Source organism: Pipistrellus kuhlii, unplaced genomic scaffold (genome assembly GCF_014108245.1).
Source record: "Pipistrellus kuhlii isolate mPipKuh1 unplaced genomic scaffold, mPipKuh1.p scaffold_m20_p_18, whole genome shotgun sequence".
Classification (NCBI taxonomy): domain Eukaryota; kingdom Metazoa; phylum Chordata; class Mammalia; order Chiroptera; family Vespertilionidae; genus Pipistrellus; species Pipistrellus kuhlii.
Window position 1 is genome coordinate 21,826,659 of NW_023425493.1, and position 26,545 is coordinate 21,853,203.

General features: G+C 39.4%; 1 protein-coding gene across 6 annotated transcripts in view; it reads right to left on the bottom strand.

Moving 5' to 3' along the window:
- Positions 1-1,678: 1,678 nt before the first annotated feature.
- Positions 1,679-26,545, bottom strand: part of KLHL20 (kelch like family member 20) — a 31,412-nt gene continuing 6,545 nt past the window's right edge. For 2 of the 6 annotated variants that reach the window (XM_036441936.2, XM_036441939.2), the window contains 11 exons: positions 23,220-23,793; positions 20,227-20,259; positions 17,880-18,038; positions 16,846-16,940; positions 14,292-14,407; positions 11,578-11,761; positions 10,299-10,442; positions 7,665-7,798; positions 6,422-6,630; positions 5,047-5,153; positions 1,679-2,817 (listed from right to left, as the gene is read on the bottom strand). In XM_036441936.2, coding sequence (XP_036297829.1) covers positions 2,733-2,817; positions 5,047-5,153; positions 6,422-6,630; positions 7,665-7,798; positions 10,299-10,442; positions 11,578-11,761; positions 14,292-14,407; positions 16,846-16,940; positions 17,880-18,038; positions 20,227-20,259; positions 23,220-23,793 — 1,840 coding nt within the window. In that variant the 3' untranslated portion in view covers positions 1,679-2,732. Of the gene's footprint in view, positions 2,818-4,716; positions 4,950-5,005; positions 5,154-5,260; positions 5,313-6,421; positions 6,631-7,664; positions 7,799-10,298; positions 10,443-11,577; positions 11,762-14,291; positions 14,408-16,845; positions 16,941-17,879; positions 18,039-20,226; positions 20,260-23,219; positions 23,794-26,545 lie in introns of those variants that run through there. The other 4 variants (XR_004988646.2, XM_036441940.2, XM_036441938.2 and 1 more) reach the window with 4 other exon arrangements.

Here is a 26,545-nt window from a genome sequence, read left to right on the forward strand (position 1 = left end):
TCATCATAAATTAAGTCTTCCAATCTATAAATGTGGGATATTTTTCCACTTTCAAAATTTCCTTCAACGAAGTTTTATAGTTTCCAGTATACAAATATTGCACTTTGTTAAATTTATTCCTGAGTATTTTATGCTGTTGAGAATAGAATTGTTAATTTCACTTTGGGGCTGTTTGTTACTGTTGCACAGAAATACAATTGATTTTGTGTATTGCTCTTGTATCCTATGGCCTCACTGAAGTTTACTTTAGTATTTTCAGTGAATTCCTTAGGATTTTCTATATACAAGACTGGTGTCATTTGTGAATAAAGCCGGTTTTATTTTTTAATTGCAATTTGGATGTTTTATATTTCTTTTTTGTGCTAAATTGCTGTGGCTATTCTTCAGTATGTCTTGTTCCTGATGGTAATGGGAAAGCATATTTCACTACTAAATGTGATGCTAGCTGTAGGTGTTTCATAGGTGTCCTGTCAGGTTAAAGAGGTTCTTCCTCCATTACTAATTTGTTGAGGGGGTTTTTATTATGAATGGATGTTGAGTCTTGTGAAATTAATTTTTCTGTATCAAGATGATTACTCAAAACTACACTCTTCTAGTTTCATATGGAATGTTGTAAGTTGCCACTCTGTCCTAAGCAACAAGTAAAAAGGTGAACAGATGGAGAAGTCAGTGACTCTTTGTAGTCCCTAAGAGAGGGGAGGACACAGGACAAATTGGTGCCTCCAAGACTGTAGAGACAAACAGGTGAATACAGGGAGTTGTGTTTACTGGAGCAGAAACTACGTGGGAACCAGGGCCAGGGTGAAATGCTGGAGGCTCTGTGGAATCAGTTAAAAACCCCAGTGGCCCAGTTATAGAGTTGTAATAAACCTGGCTCCAGCGAACACTGGCCAATAACGTAGTTCCTGGGTCTCTGTTCTTGAATCACAGCCATATGAATTGTTCCCATTGGGGAATTCTCTATTTATGGAGTCTCACCTTTAGAATTTTGTTCTTATCAGTCTTCTCCTTTTCTTCCAATATGGGTAATATTAGAGCCTTGAGAAATAGGCGATTTTGCCTTGAAGACTGGCTGTTAAGGATGTAGTACTGTAAGGATTTCATATTTTTTATACTTTTTCAAAGGTTTGTTGGCGTATGCTGCTTCAGGCCAGCCTGCAGGGGCAATGGGAGACAGACAGAAATGGAGTGGGAGTTTGGGCAACTGATTTCTGATGTTGGTTTTATCGTTGCCTGTTTTCAGTCTTAAAGCAAAGAAACAAATGGGTCTGGAATAGATGAATGTTGAGTCCTTCTAGCTCCAAATTCTATGATTCTAAGTCCTATACCAGAAAACAAGTGTAGTGGTTAGGTAATATAAACATTGTTATAAAACTTTTTATATAAAATCTTTATTAAATAACAACATTCTAGCATTTAGCAATCCTCTTATTATTTTAGGTTTATTAACTTTATATAAAGGAAATATAAATGATATAGAAACAGAATACCTAAACAGTAAAGACACAAGCATTAACCGATCTTTTTTTATGGTAAGTACTCTTTATTTTAAAAAGTTATACATGCTAGAAAAAAGCATAATGATACACGTAAACAATTGTTTACCAAATACTTTTCCTTGTAAAGGTGCAAATGATTTTTAAATGTAAACACAAAAGTTGCCAAATATTTTTTTGGAGGGGAGAAGAGAAGGTTATTCCTTTTGTGTGGATAAAATCTTAAAAGATTTTCCCACAAAATGTCTATGAACACAATGACAAATTTCAACCACTGAAATTTTTAGCATTTTTCTCCTTTTTAACTTTTCTCCAAAAAGTGCAATGTGATAGTAGCAGTGACTTTATAGAATGAGGAAAATAATATATAGCTGTATAAAAGAACCAAGATATTAATAAAATGCCTCAGCTTGCTTTACCCCTTTCCCATGTACTATCCTGTCACTGAGGAAGTCCTTCCTGGCAGCTGATGACAGGGGAGCCTCTGTGGCCTGAGCATCAAAGGTAAGCTGCACAACAGTTCCCTGCCGGGGAGAGCACATTCTCCCTGCTGGTCCTTGGTAGCAATGTGCAAATCGAAAGTTGCTTCAGTCAGTAATGTTTTTCAGTAAAAACATGCAGTGTTATACATGATTCCATTGGGGGATTCTCAAGACAGTATGAGAATCACATACTGTTTTGTAGAGGCACGCAGTAGGGCTCTACAGAAACTAAAATATCGGGGAGAAAAAACTAAATGGAGCAGAAAACAAGATGCTAAGTTCCACTGGAGTCCTGGCTTTATTGATTTAATACTCCTTTTAAAAAAGGTTTTCAAGTCTTCTGGGGTTAGTGTAAGAAAGATGGCTAACTTACACACTTCGCATTCCAATCTTTGGAGTGGGATTGTGGATGGAGTGCCTAGAAATAATAGCTAGGTCATAGCCCTTCTCCCCTTATTAGCATTTTTAAAGTTAGTATCTTAAAATAAAATTTCACTGCTTTGAATTTTTTATTTTGGTTGGGAGGAAAGCTAAAAAAACAAACGCATGATAAATTAAAACAAAAAATAAATATTCTGCACAGAAGTGAACATTACTGTGCAAAGATGGCATCCTAAGGTGAAGTACTTGTGTTTCCATAGTTGAGGCACCGGCAAAGAATAAAATTTGTTCGTGTTTTCCCGAGCTGTAGAAGCTCCAAAGTCAAAGCGCTCCAGAATACAGTGGAGCACACACACAGCTGTCTTCTAGACGTTCACCATATGTGGGACTCACAATGTGTCATTTTAATAACTCCTACTCCACCCCCCAGCCGACGGTAATTCATCCCGCCATATAACCTGCAAAGAAAGAAAATCAGGTTTCTAACTGGGGAAAAAAACATTTTTCCCATAAATGAGATGATAATGAAACATCTATATTTTATATCACATTATTTTTAGCTTCCAAAGATTAGGAGCTGGAATTGTGTGCACTGGCAAGTGGCAGAATTATTTTAGATGCTGACTGAAATGCTATCACTTATAGGGGACTGTTTTATATCTACTACTTTTTGCATCATGGCTGTATTATTTTCCCACCCGTTTCCCTAGCCATCAATTATTTGTTTTTACTGATTTGAGAGAGGGGGGAACCTCAATGAGAGAAGCATCATTAATCAGCTGCCTCCTGCACACCCCTATCGGGGATGGAGCTCGAAACCCAGGCATGTGCCCCGGACCAGAACAGAACCTGGGACCCCTTCGCCTGCAGGCCGACACTCTATATACTGAGCCAAACCAGGTAGGGCCTTTTGTATGTACAAACCCTTCATGGAAGAAAACTGGACCTAAGTAAATAGAGTTAGCATCTAGTTTTGTGACATGTAAACAAGATTATCTTCAAATTAAGGATTTCTGTGGGAAAGAATATTAACTCTTCCGCCAGCCAGGAGAAAATGTGTTAAGTTGGGGATATATAACTACTATATTTTGTTATTTTTTCAACAGATTCTATTTAGTGAGTTATTGAAAAACAAGTCCTTATATAGGATCAGAAGTAAATGTCTTACTCAAATTCCCACTTAAGTTAGAAAGCTGTATGTGGAAGGAAATATGCCCCAAGAGGAAGGCTCCTATTCATGAAAATCTGCCATTGCATCTCCCTTATCTGTCCTAGGCTTTGCTAGATGTTACCTTTGCAGTGAGGACTTCCTGAGCCACCTCCTTGCCTCCACCCCCTGCAGTGGCACTGTCTCACTAGCATGTCAGCTCCTAGAGGGCACTTTTGTGTTCACTTTTGAATTCCCAGGGTCTACAACACTCAGTGCTGCTTTACTTAATGGACAAGGTTGAAGCAAAAAGTGTTACAACACTCAGTGCTGCTTTACTTAATGGACAAGGTTGAAGCAAAAAGTGTTACAATGTCGTTAGTCTGGCTTAGTCTTACAGAGCCAGGAGTAAGATGCAGAATCCAAACAATGTCACCTAAATATCTGTGAAAACTGGCTTTTTTAGAGATGAAGACTAGACAAATAGCTCAATAAACTCATTAGTTGAATCTTATAAACATGAAAAATCTGGGTGGGTAGCTACAGACACAAAATTAGAAAATGTATACTTAGAACACAATGGGATGGGCTATGAGACCGCCCTTTTTGGAGCAGTGGCAATAACATAAACGTCAGCTTACCTTTCAGGACGTCTGTGGCCTCAGATCTCATGTCCAGACAAACCTGTGGTTGATGTGCAACCTCGACCACTGAGATGCCTACCCTAGAGTCTGTTTAGGCAAAGAGGCTCAATTTATTGAAAAACAGGCCTCAAATTGTGTGGAGGGTAAAACTTTCCTTAAAAGGCTGGTATGAGGTACATCGAACTATCAGTATTGATATTTTTATATAGTTAAAATATCAAATATGTTAAGTTTGAGAATTAAGTTCTTATGCCAGTGTTTCTTAAACATATCAGGTTAGTTTGTGAATCAAATATAAAATATGTGATTAAACTTAAAATCATAGCTTTATATCTTTAGAGCTTTTGCTAAATTTTAAAATAAATGCGTGAGCAAACAAGTGCTTAGCAAGGATTTGTTAGACAATTAAAGATTTAAAGAAAATGAAACCCTTAATATGTAGCCTCCTAAAAGTGACTTAAAGTCTATTAAAATAGTATATTTTTTAAGAAGATTTTTTAAAAGCTCAAAGAAAAAATATTGGTTTTAAATGAAATATTTTTAAAAGGTAATTGCAGTTTGTTTTTACTGGACACCAAAAAACTGCACTGAAAGATGAAGGTTCTGTGCCTCCTTTTCCTCTGCTAAACATGATGGGCCTAGAGAGACAACTCCCGCCCCCTCGTTTGTCATTCTCAAGTATAAATCTGGACAGTTACCACGGAGAAGAATTTTGTAAGATGTCGGCCACTTTAAAGCAATTAAACCACCAAACATGGGTAACTTCATCCCTCTTCAAAATACTGCAAGAGGTAATTCAGTGCGCCGACACCCTGATTTTGACAATCATGGGCTATCTCAAGCCCATTATTTTTGAGGCAGCAGTGAGGTGATTCACAACACAGCTGAAAAGTTACCTCCATGTATTGGCATCAGGATCAAAAACTTCAATGGTCTTCAAGTATGTTGTGCCATCAAAGCCTCCTACAGCCATAAGCTGTCCATTCACCACCGCCAGGCCAACCTACAGGACCGAAACACAGCGTCTGCTACAGAAACTGATCTCTGGGGAAATGCAGAATGGTTTCTAGATAAATCTCTTTAATAAAAGATAATTCTTTATAGCCTTACCTTCTGGTTTGCTTGATTTGTTTGGTTTACTTATTATTTAATAGATTTTTGTCTGTGTTAGAGGAAAAAACAAAAATCTATTAAATTACGGGAACTAGAATATTATATATTCAATTAGGATATTTACAGAGTTCAAAACATTAAATTTTAGAAAAAGCATTTACTGGGAGTGAACTAGAACCTCCAAATTGCTATATTTCTTTAGGTATTTGCCTGTTCTAATACACTAAGTTAACTTTAAACCAATGCTGCAGGAATACTAGATTGCTTCTAGTCCCGGAAAATGCTGTACACTTCGCATCTCCGTGCCTCTGCACACATTCCCTGGCCCAAAGCATGAAGCCTCTCCTCCATGCTCTCCTCTAACGCACAGGCCACTGCTATAGACTTGTCTTTTGTCATTAGCTGCCAACATTTCTTTCACTAAACTGGAAGCCCTTTGAGGGAGGAATCCTATCATACCCAATTTTGGTTTCTCAGCACGCACACAGTAAATATTTGCTAAACAGTGAAAATAAAATCAACAGAATGTAGCAGTGAAAACAGCAGGCCTGGAACTGGACGCTGTTGAGTAGCGGTAATAAAGAGCCACAGATATGTGAATGCTTTGACTTGCTGAGCCTCGCACACAGTGTTCCTCCCTGATTTGTGCAAACCACATTGACTTTTATCCTCAGGTCATGGAGCCTTCAGCTACTGCTGGGCTCTCCCACCTGTCGTGCTACATGGACGGACTCCTGACCAGATCTGGTTTTCTAGAATGACACAGGTCAGCCCAGTCTGGCCTGTACTATAAATAAGGCAGACGTATTTCTGCCAGAACATTTATACTGGCATGTGAATTCCTTAGAATATTAGGTAGAAATATTTAGCCCTAATAGATACGGGGTGAATATGGGTGAAGGTAGATAAGACAGGGAGATGCCTGTCAGATGCACCTCACACTAAATCATAAAAAGTAAATCTCTAGGTCTGATGGGTATTTAACTACTTGAGACCACAGCAACCAGGATAAGATTTTCCCTGGTACAAAAGCACAGGGATTGTCTTGCCTGCCCTGCACCTCTGCCCTGTCCTGGTGTGCTATGTGTTACATGTCAGAGTCCTGCACTGCCCTCTCTTGGTGCTGGATTTCAAAAGTTTCAGTAGCTGGGCACTTACTCCACTACGGCGGGATGTCATGGCCACCACCGGAGACCACTGGTTGGTCCTGGGGTTGTATCTCTCCGCACTGCTAAGCTCCGTGGTGTCGTCTCTGCCTCCCACAGCGTAGATCATGTCCTGATACACCGCACAGCCCAGGTGTTTCCTCCGGGTACCCATGGGGGCGATGGTGTGCCACCTGTTCTCCTGAGGATTGTAGCGCTCCACTGCAGGGAAAAGAAAAGCCACCGTTTCCTCTCACCTCTAGTTTTCTGAACAGCCACTGAAACTGTAATAACACACGTTCCCAATAAGTAACCTGGTTTTTGTCTGAGAACGACTTGTTTGCCATCGGACAGCAGTGCTGTGCTCTCACCAGGGGCTGGTGTCTTCCAGGTGCGGGGGGTAGAAAGGGCAGGTGTTGGAGTCAAGGTTTCTAGTTTAGTTCTAAACTCATTGGCTTCCCTCTCTAAGTGGGGGCATTAGAGTCTATGATCTATAAGCACCATTTTGTACTAATAATTTATTGTCTTAATTAGACAACTATCATACTCCTGCTTATATTCCTACTGCATTCTAAGCCATTAAAGAGAAGATATTTGACAATGAATATATCTGAGTGCAACACTGACAACATCTTTAGGTACAAATATTCATCATCTCTAAATAGAATGGACTAATACATAAAGCAATTTATAGCTATAAGTTTTTATTTATTCCTAGACTTTGATATAGAGGGTTTTTTTTGTTTGTTTTAGTTTTTGTATTCTAAGGAGAAATGGTTGGGGAGAGGGAACTGGTCATATTAAGAAAACAGTTCTTTTATTCATCATAAATTCCCAGCAGCTTGTACAGCGGAGGGAGAAAGACATATTTTGAAAATAGACGACTGGTTGCCCAGGAAGCTGAGGAGGAGTTAGGAATTGCACTCTGCTAGAGGGGAAAGAATTTTTCCAACAAATTACAGGGTATGCCTGATTTTTTTTTTTTTCCCCCTTAGAAAGGAGAGGGATAGAGATATAGAAACATCAATGAGAAAGAAACATCAATTGGCTGCCTCCTTGCACACTCTCCTCCGGGGGGTCCAGCCCACAACCCTGGTATGTGCCCTCACCAGAATTGAACCTTGACCTGGTTAATGGGTTGACACAACCACTGAGCAACACCAGCCAGGTATCCGACTTTTATCCTTTTTTAGGGAGACTCTCCTAAGAAAACATGTTGCTTTGGGGGAAGCAGGCTGACTTTGGAAGGGACCAACCTGTGTTGAGTGGGGATGTCCCGTCAGAGCCACCTACGGCATATAAGAAGCCTCCTAACACAGCCACAGCCACGCCTAGCCTTCGGGTGCTCATGGAAGCCACTCGGGTCCATTTGTTCTCCTTTGGATCATACCTGCAGTGAGAGAAACCACAGACTACATGCACGTTTCCGTAAGTGACATCTTTTTCATAAGGTGTGAAATCACCAAAAGATGCTGGAGACATAGGCATGCGATGGTCAAATGCACAGTGAGAATTTAACACACTTCACTAGTTTTACGGGAGAAAACTGACCAGTGCCTGTGTCAGTTATGAGCTATTTGCACTCTGACTTCTGATGCCACGGCGAGTGCTCTGAAAAAGACATTGTCCTTCGCCAAGCTGACCATCAGATTCTGCCACAGGAAGGACGACATCAAGGGGAGCAAAGGGAACCTGCCTCCCTTGTCACTGGTTTCAGCAATGGCCCTTCACTCTGTGACTTCCACGTCTGGCCTTTCTGGCCCTTCCAAAATGAGCCCTCGTGTGTTCTGGAGACCACTTCTCCGGAGCCTCAGAGAAGAGTGCCAGTGTTCGGGGTGGGGCATGGTGCACATATAATACTTTAATTTAAAAAACGGGGAAAGTGCCACATTCCAGGCACCCACTGCTAAGAAACTCAGCGAGGAATAGCAACGGAAAACTACTTTTGCTCCACCCTGTATTTTGAATATTGACTCCTTGTCAAATGTATGATTTGCAAATACCTTCTCCCATTCAGTAAATTGCCCTTTCATTTTGATGGTTTCTTTTGCTGTGCAAAAAGCTTTTTAGTTTGATGTAGTCCCGTTGTTCATTTTTGCTTTCCCCCCCCTGCTTTTCTAATTCTGATGTATGTAGTGTTTTCATATCTTGCATAATTTTCCTAATGTCTTTTAGCACATTTTGAAATATAACCACCACTCATTTCTCAAATGTTTCCCATAGAACAATTCAGTTGTTGTTCGACCCTTTTCATGCTGATTCCTCAGCATGACAAAAAGCGTCTCTCAGGCAACAAAGAAATGCTTTTGTTGCTGGTAAATTATACGATTAACACAATTTTAAAACAAAGAAGCCATCAAGAGTGGTAATGTTGCTAAGAGTGTGAAAGAAGCAATGACAGGGAGAAAAAATGTTGATTTGAATGAAGGAAAAGCAGTGAGCCAGGGACAGCCGTTTTGGAGGCAGTGACATGAAAAAGCAGAGGCAGCCCGCTGACCTGAAAGACCCAAGGAACCACTGCTGCCAGTGATTCCTTAGGCTAGTGGGGGGGTTCGGTCAGTTTAAGAAGGGTTTGCTTGTAGATTACACAGTACATTAGACATGTACTGCATATAAGAAAGGTTGAAGCAGGGAATCAATCATTTGGGGGTCTGGAACAAATTAATTCAATTTACATTATTTCTAATGGGGGAAAATGATTTGGATTTTGAACAAACCACTTCTCAAATAGCATTCTGGAATGAATTAAGTAGCTGATTAATTTTGATCTGTTCTGTATGTGTGTCTTGTGTGTTATATTGTCTACAGAAATGTTAATAACATCTGCTTCTTCTTATGTTAACTTTGTATGGGATCTAACCTCAATACTTTGCTGTTGCTGATTTTTTAAATCTATATTTTTATTGATTTCAGAGAGAGAGAGAAACATCAATTAAGTGAGAAAATCATTGATTGGCTGCCTCCTGCACACCCCCACTGGAGACAGAGCCTGCAACCTGGGCATGTGCCCTTGACTGGAATTGAACCCGGGACCCTTTAGTTGGCGGGCCAATGCTCTATCCACTGAGCCAAACAAAGGGCTGTTTCTGATTTTTATACGCAATGAGTTTTCCTAAACTTTGAAACTCTCTCTAGTTTTTTGTTTTCTTCTAGTTTTTTTCATATGTCAGTAAAAAACAACAGTGGTTGCCTCGAGATGTATCCTACTTGTATCGTGGCCTCTTTTCATTTTATCTGCTGTCCTTATCCTGCTTGATTGATTCTACACCCAAAGTGTGGGCTCTGTCTGGGAAGGTCATTCTGGCTAGTTCTCAACTGGCTCTTAAGGAGCCCTCTATCTACCTTTTATTTTTTTAAATTTATCTGTATTGATGAAAGATTACAGATATCCCTTTTCTTCACCAATACTTCGACCCCCTCCACTTCACCCCCCTCTAGGCCTTCACTGCACTATTGACTGTGTCCATGAATTACACATAGAATCTACATAATAAAAGCCTAATATGCTAAGTGTCCGTTCTCTCAACTTTTTGACTAGCTGCTATGACCCGACTGATCACCAGGGGGCAGACGCTCTGACTGGTAGGTTAGCTTGCTGCTGGGGTCCAGCCAATCAGGACTGGGTGAGAAGGGCCGAACACACATTGGATCCCTCCCCAGCCCAATAGTGATAGTGAGGGACTGGTGGGGTCCCTCAGCCTGGCCTGCTCCCTGGCAATCTGGGACCCCCCAGAGGGATGTTGGAGAGCCGGTTTTGGCTCAATCCCCACAGGTCAGGCTGAGGGACCCTCATGCACCGGGCCTCTAGTATGCATATAAAATTCTTGGTTAATCTCTCCTCACCCTCCATATGCCTTTTAAAACCTGAAAATAACTTGGAAAAAAAATACCTTTCAACAATGTTGAGGCAAGATACACCGTCCTGGCCACCGACAGCATAAAGAAATCCTCCAAGCACTGCCACGCCAACACTTGTCCTGCAGGTGCTTGTAGGAGCCACGTCACTGCTCCACTGGTTTGTTTTGGGGTCATATCTGCAGAGAACATCAAGAGCAGAGTTTGCCTTACACAAAGAAAGTATGGCTTTGTTTACACATTCACTGACATTATATGTTCGTCCCCCTAAATATGACTAATAACTAAGACATATAAAAGTCTGATTTATGGGTGTGTTTTTTTATATTTGAGAGATAGGAAGGGAAAGAGAGAAACATGGATGTGAGAAACATTGGCTGCCTTCTGTACCCACACCTACCCGAGATCAAACCCTCAACTCTGGTATCTGCCCTGACGTGAAATTGAACCTTCCACCTCCTGGTGTACTGGACGATGCTTCAACCAACTGTGCTACGCCAGCCAGGACTATGGTTTTTTAATTTATTTTTATTTAAAGAAGTTACATATGAATATAATTTTTTTTCAGGATGTTGTTATATAAAGCTAAAGTTCCCTTTGAATTACATTTGATTTCGGTCTCTTACCATTTTGGTGTATAGCCTATAAGACTTGTCAGTAAAACACTTGAAAATAGGTATAGCCCTGACTGGTTTGGCTCAGTGAAGAGAGCATCAGGCCGAGGACTGAAAGGTCCCAGGTTCGATTCCAGTCAAGGGCATGTATCTTGGTTGCAGGCTTGATCCCAATAGGGGGTGTGTAGGAGACAGCTGATTGATGTTTCTCATCGATATTTCTAACTATCCCTTTTCTCCCTTCCTCTCTGTAAAAAATTTAAAAAATATATATTTAAAATGATGTTTTCGATGAGTGGGCATATCTCCCTTTTTAAAAAAAGGTATATATCTATCCACACATATATTCTTTATATACATGCTTTTGTTGCATAAATAACACAATTCAGTAGGCACCGTTTCTGAAGGAAGAAGAGCACGCATACCCACAGAGGAAGAGGTAGGAAAGAGGAGAGCGTGTCTAAGGACCAGCGGGTAATTCAGTGGGTCTGTAGCAGCACGTTTAGGGAACACTGGTGTGCCAGGGAAGACAGACTTGGAAAAGCAGGTGGAGGTAAGATCATAAAGGATTTGCATGTCATGCTAAGTGGTCTAGGCTGCCAACTGGTGCCACAGATGCAGTACTAAAGCATCCTAATGACCACCCCAAATGAAACTATATGAATTGTTCAGAAGAAAATTTCACATTGAGCTTTCTTACCTTTCAACACTATTTAGATAAGACGATCCATCGTGGCCTCCCACTGCGTATAACAGGTCATCAAGAACACTGACCCCAACGCCACATCGCCTTTTGCTCATTGAAGCTACCATTCGCCATTCATTGGTCTGGGGGTCATAGCGTTCTACACTGGAAATGGCATCTCCACTGCACCAGCCACCAACTGGGGAAGTAACGAAATGGTCAGAATGCCTGTCCCAGAGCACAGACTGTACCGCTTACTGCCAGCCTGTAAACTGACCAGTGCTTGGACTTAACACGTTGACTTTTACTTAGTCCACTGGGATTGCTAAAATCTTTCATTTCTAAATAAGTATTAGGTCCATTTTACAGAGACAGGCAAGGATACCAATTCAAATGAGATTGGGAGATACTGTGACATAACAGAATACTGAATTTAGCTAGAAAGCTTGACTGTTGCCTTTATTGAGCTCTGATCTTTGAAAAAAATCCTGTAAACGACCTAGTTGTAAAATAAGAAATAAAAACTTTAAAGTGAAACAAAATACATGAAACTGCTTTCTAAAGCACCACACACTACATAAATATAATGTGTAATTAAGAGCCAAAAGAACCATAATTCAGAAGCCTGTTCTTTTTGTTTTTACTCTATTAGGGGGAGGGACTGTGGCTCTTCTCATGATCTTTTACTAGGTCCTCTTGTTTCAAAATAATTCAAAAATTCTTATGACTTATTTACAAAATATTTTGCTTTCTTTTTCATCTGTAATCTGTACTGAATTCTATAGTTTGCAACATAATATTTTAAAAAATTGATTTTAAAGAGAGAGAGAGAGAAACATCCATTAGTTGCCTCTGGCACATAACCCTTCAGAGATCCAACCCACAACCTGAGTATGCCCCACTGGGAATCAAACCTTTCAGTCCAAGGGATGATGCTCAGCTAACTGAGCCACACTGGCCAGCACCCTACATAACATTTTAGATCAAGAAATGTTTTAAAGAAGTTACATTTTTCATAACCTCATAACAAGTTCAAACTGAGTTCCATAAAGCATCTCTAAGTGTTTTCTGAAAGCATGGTTATTTGGGATACTTCTGATATTCTTTTTAAAAAAATATATATATTTTATTGATTTTTAACAGAGAGAAAGGGAGAGAGAGAGAGCTAGAAATGTCGATGCGAGAGAAACATCGACCAGCTGCCTCTTGCACACCCCCTACCGGGGATGCACCCGCAACCAATGTACATGCCCTCGACCGGAATCGAACCTGGGACCTTTCAGTCCGCAGACCGACGCTCTACCACTGAGCCAAACCGGCTTCGGCACTTCTGATATTCTTTCAAACTATCTCTATATTCTTTCAATCCAAATAAGAGCTATATTCTAGAGTTTAAAAAGTGAAGCCTAAGGAACCTTAACCTCAAAACGTTTGAAAACTACTGTTTTCTAAGGGTTTTCAGTAACTTCAGGAGCTAGACTAAAATAGTAATGTTTCTAACCTTCTAGCTGGATTTTAAAATTAATTTCTTTATTTCAAATCTCAATTTGCACACATTTTTATTTTATTATGGTTTCATATAAATCAAGGTATTAAACTAATACTATGTATCCTTTTCCAGCAATATTTTCCTTAGGTGCACTAATTTTCTAAAGGCCTGTGTTTTTCTTTAGGATGGAAGAACACAGTTGATGAAGTAACATTAATTTGATTTGGAACCATGTGATCTAATAAAGAGCTGGTTTTTATGACTTCCATTATAAAATTGTGTCTGAGGTTTAATGATCAGGCTATTTGATTTGTCTCAAATACTCGTAACCCTCACAATTGGAGCCAGATTTTATTCTGCATTTTAAGATGTTTTATCTGATATTGAAACTCCTAGCGTATATCCTAGAACAGAATTCAAATTAGGACACACAAAACTTAGTGTCATTTAGTATTAGTTAAATATACTGATTTAAATGAAATCTGATTTTCCTTAATCATGATGGGTGGGTGATAATTTCTCCCTAGTCTTCCTCAGGATCAACAAATTCAGGGGCAGACAATAGGAGCAAAATGATACAGTGTAAGGTTGTCTTGAGCTGCATTTAGCCAGGAAAAGTAGGAAGGAATATAAATAACTGATGTAAGATAATTTTTATTTATTTATTTTTTTACAGTTTCATGTAATTATGAGGCAACTTGCACACTGGTATATAAATTTATGCATATGACTCATTTGAACAAAACATCCACTGCAATGTGGCTTTATTTATTTATAAATAGATTTTAGGTAATTTTCCCAATTTGCTCTTTATATTCATAAACTTTAAAAAAAAAAACACGCCTCAGAATTTTACTTATTTATGTATGGACTCAAATACAAAGTTCCATTTATTTTCAGTAATGAAAGCAACACAACAAAAAGGAATTAATCCACTTATTTTTAAATCTAACACAGCCTTACCATGAAACTAGCCTTAACAAATAAAAACACATTGCTAGCTACCAAGTAAGACTATTCTGGAGACTCTCTAAGGTTTTGCCTGTGCAATGCGGTTTTAGGTTTATACAAACAGAGCACTGTTTTGGAGAATACCAGGGTTGGATCAGGAGGTAAGACTCAAGTTACATGACAGCATATGTGTTTCTTATGACAGCGGGTATCACAACTGTCCAAAGGACTACTCACTTGCCAGTTTCTCTAAAATGTTCAGTTTAGTCACCGTAATTAAGATCCAAACCTGCAAAAAGGACTTCTCCACAGCGGATAGGCTTCCGTGGTCTGGTACGTGGTCCTTGCATTAGTGGACGTTCTTGGGGCAACAGAAGATAGTTTTTAGCCTCATCTACCAAGTCTCTGTGGAGAAAATTCTGCCTTTATTTCAAGCGTCTAAATAACACTGTTAGTCAAATCCCAGCACAGTTTAGGAATAGGTAAGTTGGCAAAGGGATCAAGCATAAATCAAACCAAATCCTGAATGCCAGCCCACATTAAAAAGGGTCTCAGCCGAAACTGTCTTGGCTCAGTGGATAGGGTGTCGGCCTGCGGACGGAAAGGTCCCAGGTTTGATTCCGGTCAAGGGCATGTACCTTGGTTGCGGGCACATCCCCAATGGCGGGTATGCAAGAGGCAGCTGATCGATGTTTCTCTCTCATCGATGTTTCTAACTCTATAACACTCTCCTCCTCTCTGTAAAAAATCAATAAAATATTTAAAAAAAAAAAAAAAAAAAGCGTCACAAACGTGAGAGCAATGATGCCAGTCATACTTGGAGTCGTGGACCGATTAGTATTTCCATTATGACTTCATATCTCAGTGCAAATGTACCTCAACATGCTTGGGGCCGATAATAACTTATGGAAAACTAAAAATTACAACTAGATTACCAGCCTACTTATTGCTTTCTCATAAATTTTATTATATTCTGCAGGATACTGGCAAAGTATTAATAGCATATCAGCCGTGACACAAAATGTTTGCTAAATTAATTAAGGTAATAAAACTAAGTAAAAAATTAGATTGTTGCTAAAAAGAAGCACAGTGCCATCATTTAATATTGATTTGCTATCTGGTACTGTCTGAATGGTTTCCTCTCAACAAGTCTACTGAGGGTGAACAAATGTGAGTTTTTCCCTGTCTATTAAGGTATTTTATGAGAAGAACCTAGTAATTGTACCTGCTAAAAAAATATCCTAATGCACACTACTTCTGCATGTGCTTATTTCACTTGAGTCCTTTGCGTGACGCAGTGCCTGACTAGTGCATATCCATCTGTTACTCTGTCCTCTCTCAATTCTAAAAGTGTTTCCTAAGTTATACTATATTTTAATTTCTCTAGTTATTGTATGTTACAGAGTAATTTTCTCCTGCTGTACTAGTCCTCAGGTGTAACCCAATAATGCATTTCCTATATATGGCTTTGCTAAGCTCCTCTGAGTTTATTTATCTTAAAAACAAAACAAACAAAAACCCAAAAAATCTCTCCCGACGATGAAGAGCCTTTTCTAGCTTCCTCAGCGTTAAAAAGAGACTGTGATCTCCTAACAGCTGGTTTTTAAGTACAATAGGTTTTCATGGGCTCCTAGAAAGAGTACTTAGAGCTGATACTCAGCAAGCCAACCCACCATTGATAACAGCAGCAGCATTTACAGCCATGTGCGGTACGGCACTAGCTCATTGAGCCCACCACAGCCTATGCAATCGGTGCCGTTACTGTCCTGACTTTAGATGAAGAAACCATAGCAGAAAGAGGTTAAAGGGACCAGCCTAAGGTCACAGAGCCGGTAATGCTGACGTCAGGATATCAGGAAGGGGCTTCTTTGACGAGTGACTGCACCTTTACTCTCTGCATCAGAATCAGTACAATCCGATTTCTATTTTGTGCACAAGGGGCACCTTGTATTGTTCCTTCAGATTTCACCATCCATAATTCCTATGGGTTTCCTGCAGGTGCTGAAATATCTTGGGGGGGGGGGGGTAGGGAGGAACTGCCATTTGTCTGTTTTTAAATTTAAAAGACAAAAATCTAAAGCCCCTCTAATATCTGTTAAAGGGACAGACTTTAGATTACAGAAGTGCAAATGCATCTACATGACCTTCCTCTGTTACAGGAATTCCTGATTTTAGAACATGTTTCTTCAGTGTAGGCTAAGGAGTTCTGCGTACTAACTTGCTCTTTTATTTTTATGTACAGACCATGGTAGGAGAAAATGATTAAAAACATCACATGGCTTCAGATTTGAACCTAAATCGTAAAATCTGTCAAACTGGGAAATGTAATTTATTAAATTTCATATACATCAAAGAGATAGCCCTCTAACTTAGGTGTTTTGTTTCCTTTATAAAAGCATTTATAAAGCTACTTCATAAGTGTGGTAGACTTTTACCTTCGTCCACAGTCTCAGAAAACAAGGCCAGTCCTATCCCTAATTGGGCATATATGATGGAATGAAAATATGTTCTGGACACACTTTTTGACAGAACCAATAGTATATTTATCTCAAGAAGAAATGTATCAGCAGAGATTTACCTCTTCTAATTCAAGATTGGTTTAAAATCTTAGAAATATACACCAAAAAAACACAATACGTTAAAAAACTAATGGGATGAAATACTGGAAGTTCAATTCCCTCCTCTTCATCTCCTCCTCCTGACCACAGCCATGAATAAAAATGTGTTAAATACTCTGCTTTCAGCAGTAGGAACCACACTAGGTAGGCAGTAATAGAAATAAGGAAATTAAGAGAAAACAGGAACTCTTGGTTGCTGATTTTCCCTGACAGGGCCATTCATACCTGCATTCTTCATCACTCTTGATGAGGGGATCAGAGCCCACGGTGCCCACCAGGAACTTGGGGCTGAGCAAAGGCAGACGGACATGCTGAAGCACCTACGAGAAAATGAACATGCTTAAAGGCTCGAGTGTCCATCTGCCAGGTTTTTAAGAAAATAGGCGCTCCCCTATTGTATTTCAATTGTTTGGGGATCTAACAGAATCAACTTACCAATTGATCTAATTAGCATATAATGAAGAAGAAAAGAAGGCATAAATACTAAAACTAAATTCAATTTATTCTAACCACCAACTTAGTAATTATTAGTAGAATAATCAGAAAACAAAGCACACTAATATCACTTTAGAATGCTACTTGAAGCATTATAAGCTCTTCTACAATTAGCTTATTTAACTGACTTTAATAAAAAATCTAGAAGAATATCCTATTAAACTTCGAAAGCCTACAGTCATAACAACAAGAACATCAAGCATTTCATTTAGTGACTACTTTTGCCCCATACTGTCCCTTTAGTCTTCAAAACGGCATGGGCTTGCCAAGCCATAGGGAAAGGAAGCAGGAAGTCGCCTTCCTTGCTCTGTTCTGTTCATTTTGTACCATTTAGGTTCTGACCGGCTTTATAGCTCAAACTAGGGGTGTCGAACTCAATCAGAGAAGGGTCCAAAATCTAAAATCCAGCCTAAATCGCGGGCCGAATGGTTTACTGAACAGTCATAAACTGTCATTGTGATGGAAACGCAGCGGAGTGCAGTGATGACAGTGCGGTGCGGGCCACATTGCAAGGCCTGGCGGGACGGATTTGGCCCGTGGGCCTTGTGTTTGACACATGTGGCTCAAACCTAGAGTTGATGCAAAATAGAGAGGAAGCAAGGAGCAGAAAGTTTATGATAAACACATATCTCCTTGATTATTTGGAAACAGATGGTCTTTCTTACAGTCTAATATAAGGGGCAGTGAGTGATACCCGCTTTAAAAAACAAAAAGTCAAATACATATTATGAAAGCAGTTACTTAGAGAAGCATTTCCTTTATACCTGGGGTAACTGAGGGCGTCTTTCTTGGATACTGTATTTGACCCAGGCCATCACTGCATTGAACACCTGTTCTTCACTGCGAACGTTTAGCTCATCACTAGATATGATATCAATGAGTTGATTGGCTGGAAGCAACATGAACTCTTCACTTTCCATCACCTGTTCAAAGTAAGGTAAGAATAAAAGAAAAAAACCTGTGATCATACTTAATTTGTTGCCTCAACATTTTTCTTAAGGGTTATGAAGCAAAATTCTATTCCACAATAGAGCTGAGGTTGAAAACAGTGGAGCAGAAAAAAGAAACAGATGGGCAGACTATGGACAATGAAACTATCATGTACAATACTACAATGGTGGATACAATATTACACATTTGTCAAAACGCACAAAATGTACAACAGCAAGAGTGAACCCTAATGTAAACTATGGACTTTGGTGATAACATGTCAATGTAGGTTCATCAGTTGTGACACATATACCCTCTGATGTTGATAGTGGGGAGGTTGTGTGTGCACACGTGTGTGTGTGTGTGTGTGTGTGTGTGTGTGTGTGTGGAGAAGGGGTGTACGGGAACTCTACTTTCTGCTCAATTTTGCTGAAACCTAAAACTGCTCTAAAAAATGTTTATTAATTTAAAAAAGGATACAAAGGAGAGTACAGGGGACACAAAACTTGGGGGAAAATAATAATTTATGATTCAAATAATTTAAGACAAATGCATCTTTTTTTCCCCTAAAATGAAGTATCAAAATTAAAGTTTACATTCAAAGTAAACTACTAAACTATACCAAATTATGACTCCAGAAATATAAAAGGCATATAAAAAACTTAAGAATAGCTTCCAGACTAAGATTAGCATTGACAGAGCAGTGTTGGAGTAGAAACACCAAGGGGCCAGTATAAAAAAAGAATGAGGGTGTTGGCAATTTTATAAGCAAGAATGGATATAATGAGAATCAGACCCAGGAAAACCTCTGAAGACCAACACACTCTTATATTTACCTATCCCAGTCTATCTATCTCCCTGACGTGTGCATACATTACAGATATTGCTACACACACCCCAGTAATTCATCATCACCCAGGGCTAGGGAACTGTCAGAATGGAGAGGCAATGACCAGGATATCACCTCGTTGTGCATGCCAGCCATAAGTCCCAAAAGCTTGTAGATCTTGCCATGACTGTGCAGAGTACAAGGGGCAGGGTGCAATGCGGGAGGGAACGGTAACCGCTACACTCCATGTGGTTTGTTTTCTCACGCAGTGCACGTGCTACGTTTGATGCCCATGTGTGCAGGAAGGATCTAGTGAAGAGGTCAATTCCTACTGTGTGACCTCTGATGCAGGTGATGTATTCTCTTGGGACAAGGTTATTTTCATGCTCATCAAAAAGTCAGAATATTTCCCAGAATATGAGATAAGCCATTGCTATTTGGATATTTGATTGTTTTTCCCAAGTACATTACAAAAAAATGTGCATCTCAAAATAAATCAGTTTGGCCAAAACCGGTTTGGCTCAGTGGATGGAGCGTCGGTCTGCGGACTGAGAGGTCCCGGGTTTGATTCCGGTTGGGGGCATGTGCCTTAGCTGCTGGCACATCCCCAGTAGGGGGTGTGCAAGAGGCAGCTGGTGGATGTTTCTCTCTCATCGATGTTTCTAGCTCTCTATCCCTCTCCCTTCTTCTCTGTGAAGGGTCAATAAAATATATTAAAAAATAAAAAATAAATAAAAAAATAAAACAGTTTCAAGCCATAAAGTCAGCTATGCTTATAGTAGAAAATACTAATGAACATTTTAATTTGTATGGCAAAAAGTTTCAAATCATCTGAGTGAGAAACTTCAGGAAACGAAATAGGTAACGTTTACATTTTAGCTAGGTTGCTTAGCCAGGTAGTGTGGTTAGAATGATTGCATTGTACTCTCGGTGGCAGGATTGTTAGATTTAGCAAATAAAAATACAGGACATCCTTACACTAATTAAATTAACTGGATTCTCCGTTATTTTATCTGGCAACCCTATGTTGGGGGCTAGAAAGGCCAGAGCCAAATCTGGGGCCTTGCTTCAAATTAAATGCGCTGGCCTTCACCCTGTGCAAAACTTAAGCCATGATTGCATCCTACTTTCCTCTTTCCTTTGCACTCTGCTTTCTTTACTAAAGTACAAGAAAGGTATCAGATATCTTTGTGGAGTGCCTTAACATTCTTTGTGGATCTTGTCAGAGCATAATAATTTTTCCCAACTTAGTATTATAAGCCAAATGTTATGTGTCAATGATCACCAAGATTAAAGTTTATAAGTGAACCACCATGATATTAAATAATGATATTAAAAATGATATCACTTACTGGAAACATCAGATGGCAAGAAGACATGAAAATCTGTGTGAGAAAATATTTGTTTGGCACTAAGGACAAAGAGTAAGAATAATACTTTTGATAAACAAAGTATGCTTAAAATGTCACTTCTCCTTTTTCACCAATAAGAAAAAGATACTGTCTACCATTAGGGCAAATCTAGCACTGACATCTATCCTGGAACCAAACAACCAGGTGAAGAAAATAATGCCTTGCTTGGCCAGTGTGGCTCAATGGTTGAGCATCAACCTATGAGCCAGGAGGTCCCGGTTTGATTCTCCGTCAGGGCACATGCCACGGTTGAGAGCTTGATCCCCAGTAGGGGGCGTGCAGGAGATACCCAATCAATGATTCCTCTCATCACTGACGATTCTTTCTCTCTTTCCTTCCTTCCTCTCCCTGAAATCAATAATATATATATGTGCGTGTGTGTGTGTGCGCGCGCGTGTGCGCGTGTGTGTATAGATATTTTAAATATCTGCTTTCTCAAATAAAAGTTTACAGGAGATCTGCATTTTAAGTCCCACACTATTATGGGAACTTCTTTCATTGATAAAGATTTTTCTGTTTCTTCAGTTTTTGTAAATATGTACATGTTATCTCCATGAAACAATCCCACACACCTAGCTTTCCTCTTCTCTCTATTTACTCCCAGTTTCCTCTGCCAGCTGCTCTTTAGCTAACCTATCCTTTAGTATGGGTGAAAAATGGAGGGCTTTTTTTCTTCTTTCTCCAAATTAGGCGACTTCATTTGCATTGATTTTTTTTTTTTTACCTTGTTTATGGTGCTTTTGTTATTTAAAAGTTTAAAAATTTTTTTTAAAAAATATTTTACTGATTTTTCATAGAGAGGAAGAGAGAGGGATAGAGAGTTAGAAACATCGATGAGAGAGAATCATCGATCAGCTGCCTCTTGCACACCCTCTACTGGGGATATGCTCACAACCAAGGTACATGCCCTTGACCAGAATCGAACCGGGGACCCTTCAGTCTGCAGGCCTACGCTCTATCCACTGAGCCAAACCGGTCCTGGCTAAAAGTTTAAAATTTTTATGTAATCAAATTTATCAATTTTTTCTTTTATGGCTTCTATATTATATCTGGCCTTAAAAAAATTAAGCCATAGTTTAATTACTGTGACTTAATTACTATGTTGATGACTCCTACATTTCAATCGAACCCTAATCTTTTTATTTTTTATTTTTATTGATTTTTAGAGAGGAAAGGAGAGATAGAAACATCAATGATGAGAATCATTGACTGGCTGACTCCTGCCCGCCCTCCCACAAGCCGGGCATGTGCGCTTGTCTGAAATTGAACCGGGACCTTTCAGTCCGCAGGCTGATGCTCTATCCACGGAACCAAACCACCTAGGGCCTAATTTCTTTCCTAAGATACAGACTCATATAAACAGAAGCCTACTATCAAACTGATTATACCTAAATTGGAACCCATGATCTTACTTCCTCAAACATTCCCCCTCTCCAGTACCTTTGTAGTACAAATTTCTAAAAATGGGATTGGCGAGTCGAGTGTGTACAATTAAGTGTGTAATTTTGATAGGTACTGCCAAATTTCTTTTCAAAGGAGTTGTATCAATTTATACTCACACTAGCAATGTAGCTTTTTTCCCTATGGCCTTATCAATAGGATTTGCAATCCAACTTATAAATATTTATAATCTGGTAGACAAAAAAATAGTACCGTACTTTGTATAGTTTTAATTCATGTTTCAGTTATTATGAACAAGCCTGAGCAGATATTCATATGTTTAAGTGCAAACTAAATTTATTATTTTATTGCTCATTTTATTGATCTTGGTTACTGACCAATAAAAGCTCTTGATATATTAAGGTCATTGCCTGTGATATGATTTGCAAATATTTGCCCCCAGTTTGTCTTTAACTTACTGTTTTGTTTTACCATGCAGAAATTTTTTAGTTTTATACAGTCAAATCTATCAACATTTTTTTCTATGCCTTCTGGGTTAGTCAATTAAGCCTCTTTGCTTCAAAATTAGAAAGGAATTGATCTGTGTCATCTAATATTTTCATGGTTTCATTTTGTATTTTAAGTCTGAGCCATTAGAGGTTTTCCTGGGGAACAGAGAGTAATATTAAAGTGCAAAATGAACCATGTCTTTCCTTTGCTCAAAACACTTTAATGGTTAACTTTCAAATTCTTAACATGGTCTATTAACTCCAGTGCAATCTGGCTCTGTTCCTTCTGTAAAATTGTTATGTAACATCCTCTTTTACTCTCTGGGTCTCACTGGATTCCTTTCCATTCTTCAAACTAGTATGCTTTTTCATGTCTCAGAATTTGGCATGAGCTGTTCTGGAACCAAAGTTAAATTCTGTAACACACTGTTAAATCATCCAGGGGTGGTTCTTTGTAGCACCTACTGCTGTAATTGTGTAACTGTACATTCACGGGCTACCTTCCCTGCTGGATTATATACACCACGGAAACTGACTCCAGGGGTCTCGTTTACCCCTGCAACCTTTGTTCCTAACACCAGTGGCTGAAACATAGCTTTACAAATATTGAATGAAAAATAGGTTTAATGAAAAATTCTTTTGATATCTAATTTCATTTTTTTTCTGATTACTCGCCAAATAACCTCTGACCTATATAATTTATTCTGCTGAATAATCCATATAATCAGGAAGGACAGGCTTCAGGTAAATGACTGATACCAGGTTTTCTAGCAGACACATATCTCCTTATGAATTGATATTCTGTATTCTGACTTTTATGAATATAACATGACTAGGCACAATCAAGTCCTACCCTATTACTGATAAACACAAACTTGGACTCTAAAATAAAAACCAAGTTTAGAATTTATAACAACTTCTTTAATATTATGATTCAGAATCAGCAGTAAATAGCCAAGCAGCTGTGTATGTGTCAGCAGAGTGAGCCTACCCACTCCTGACAAAGACATTATGAAGACATTCAAACCACCAAGTACAACTCACCTCTTGAAAGTTATGTTGAGTGAACTTGTCTGCTATCCTTAGCAACTCACGACATGAATGAGTGTCAGCGAAAGCCCGAATACCAAGGCAGTTAGAGGGATCTAATTGTCTCTTTAAGAATTCGCAGCAGGCTTCCTGTATTTCTGCCAGCTGGAGGAGACAAGCAGCTGGCAGGAGGGTCTGAACATTGCCCTCCTCCACAGTTATCTGGGAGGTGTACGCAAAGTCAATCAGCAGTTCCATAGCCCTCTCATCTATGTCTCGGATCACTACTTCTGTCTGCCGACTCTCCGCCAATTCTCCTGTAAACATCGCTCGGAAGTAGGGGCTACAGGCTGACAGAATGACCCGGTGGGCATAGATCTTCTTGGCGCCCACCACTAGCACCACATCGCAGAGCTCCCGGTGCTTCCGCAGGAGGTTAATCACTTCCAAGGTTTGTCGAGGGTGCTTGTCTGAGATGTAGGGCATGCGGGCAGGCTGGGGAACCCCTTCGGGCAGCTTGTTGGGGTCTCCAAGGGTGCAGCGGCTTGTCACATCCATTCCAGTCTCTCCTGGTCGAATGTTGGTGCACCTGCAGGAACGGCGGGGGGAGAGGGGGCAGTATTATTAGACGCTCACTCCTGTCACAAAAGTATTCCCAAGTCAAGACACAGGAAAACCTATAAGTAAGCAAAAGACAGAGCTAAGTCCCCAAAGAGTTCCCATTCTAAGAACCCTAGAACTCAAAAACTTCTTTAAAGTCTTTCGAGGAATGAATAGTATTAATTCCAAGTCAGAGCACTTTCACTGTGACCTCCCATAAAATAAAGGACAATTCTTTTTTCATCTCAGTTGCCAGACTAGGACTGTTTAGGCCCTATCTTTTTCAACTGCCTGTACTAAAGTATAATAGTAACACATTATGAAAAACATTTCTAAATTATGATCTATGGGCTTTAATTTCATAATCTGGTTTAATCAAAATCTTGATAGTTATCATTTTTCTAACACACACAAATGTTTATTTATGATCATTGGGAGATATTTTAAATTGCTCTAAGGTTTAGCACAAAATCTGTAAATTATAGCCAATGTTGCATGAAACGATCAGAAGGAAAATAGGCCAGGGTCCAAAAATTAACTTTATATGTAATAGTACTATATTTCCTTCACCCGAAGATGCCTAGAATTTACAGTTTACACAATCACAATGTTCTAAAAAAGTTTTTAAAAAATCACAAGCACAAGTGTGTTCCTGGGATGCTTCGGATAACTGCTTAGGGCCAAACATAATTCAAGGGATTCTTTAGTCCTTTGAGAGGAGAACTTAGAATAAAAGTGATATTAAAGAATACTGAGGTATCAATTATATGGATAAATACTTGCTGTATTGGCAACTAGTAAGAAAAGCTTTGGGTACCTTTAATTCAATATTCACAATTCTAAAAAGTTATTAAATCAACTGTGTGTCTTACAAGTGAGGAAGTGTAGTAAGTAACTATAACTACATTATAAAGGCACAAACTTAAAAACCACGAGCATGGTTCTTCCTTTCTCCACCGGCAACCTGTTTTTCCAAAGCACCTAAACATTCAATCTTTCCAGCCTCAGGCCACAGGGAGCTGCGTTCCAGAGTGCAGACGGTTCATGCTTCCTGACGTCTGGCGGAAACAGTTCTGAACATGCTTGACAAGTGAAAGGCTGGAATATAAAGCTGGGCAGTTAGATAATTCACCACCCACGCCAACAATCAAGAAGGCGGTTAGCCATGTGCATGCTGGTGCCTTGTATGTAGTGGAAGCTGAAAGAATAAACCACACGGGTAACAGTGGTAGAATCAGGTTTTAAAAAACCCGGTCATTAAAGACAAGACCAGTTCGAAAATTCCTGTTGTAATACTGACATTGCATGTAGACGTTAAAGCATGTCTGTTGCAAACTTAATTATGTATTGTACATAAAGATGATACTGTTGAAATCAGATAAACAATTTTTCTATTTTACCTAAGTAGAATATGAAAGCTAATTTCTACATACCTACTTTTAAAAGTATGCCATAGCAAAAAAAAAAAAAAAAAAAAAAAAGTGCTATTATTATATTAGTATAGACCATCACTTTAAATAATGAGTAATTTCTATATTATTATAGACTGCGTGGTTAACAAACTTGGAAGGAATTCTCTTGAATGTGGTCATTCTCCAAAGTCTGTCCTCTCTGCTCTCTATACACATTTGTGGGGAAAGCTCATTTAATGTCCTGGTTCCCATCACCCATGTGTGAATGGCCAAAGGATTTTTATCTCCTATCTGGATAACTCAAGTTCACCTACAGGCAGTCTTCCGGTTACATCAGACTCAACATACATTGTTTCGTGGTTACATCACCATCTCCCATTTATTTATAAGTTAAAAGTTCCGTCATTTTGACATATGTACATATGTGCTTTATGTTTTTTATTATTTATTTACCACAAGTAAAGGCCAGAAATTGTTACTTTCTTTCACATTTTTTTTTACTGTTTCACTTCATTACTGCTGTGTATGCGCTCCATGTGAGTGACGTAGGTGCTTATGTAGGTGGGTTCCGACTCAGAGGGAAAATCGAGGTACATCGCGCTAAAGAACAGATCTCCTACGTAACCTGAGGACCTACTGTATATCAATGATGTATCTAAAACTAATTCCTTGATTCTCTTCCTTCATTGGTGTCTCTCCTCTAGTCTTCCCCAGATCAATAAAAGGTAATTTTCTTTTCTTTTTTTTAATATATTTTATTGATTTTTAACAGCGAGAAAGGGGGAGAGAGAGAGCTAGAAACGTCAATGAAAGAGAAACATCGACCAGCTGCCTCTTGCACACCCCCTGCCAGGGATGTGCCCGCAACCAACATACATGCCCTTGACCGGAATCGAACCTGGGACCTTTTAGTCCGCAGACCGACGCTCTACCACTGAGCCAAACCGGCTTTGGTGGTAATTTTATTCTTACATTGGCTCAGGCCAGAAATCTTGGAACCTTTCCCTTCGACACTGAAACCCAACCCATCAGCAAATCCTATCATTCTACCTCAATATGATCCCTAAAATACAACCATTTCGCTACACGTCTAACTAGCCCCACCCTAATTCAGGCTATCCTTACCTTTATATATATATAATTGATTTTTTTATAGAGAGGAAGAGAGGGGAATAGAGAGTTAGAAACATCGATGAGAGAGAATCATCGATCAGCTGCCTCTTGCACACCCCTCACTGGGGATGTGCCTGCAACCAAGGTACATGCCCTTGACCAGAATCGAACCTGGGACCTTTCAGTCCGCAGGCTGACACTCTATCCACTGAGCCA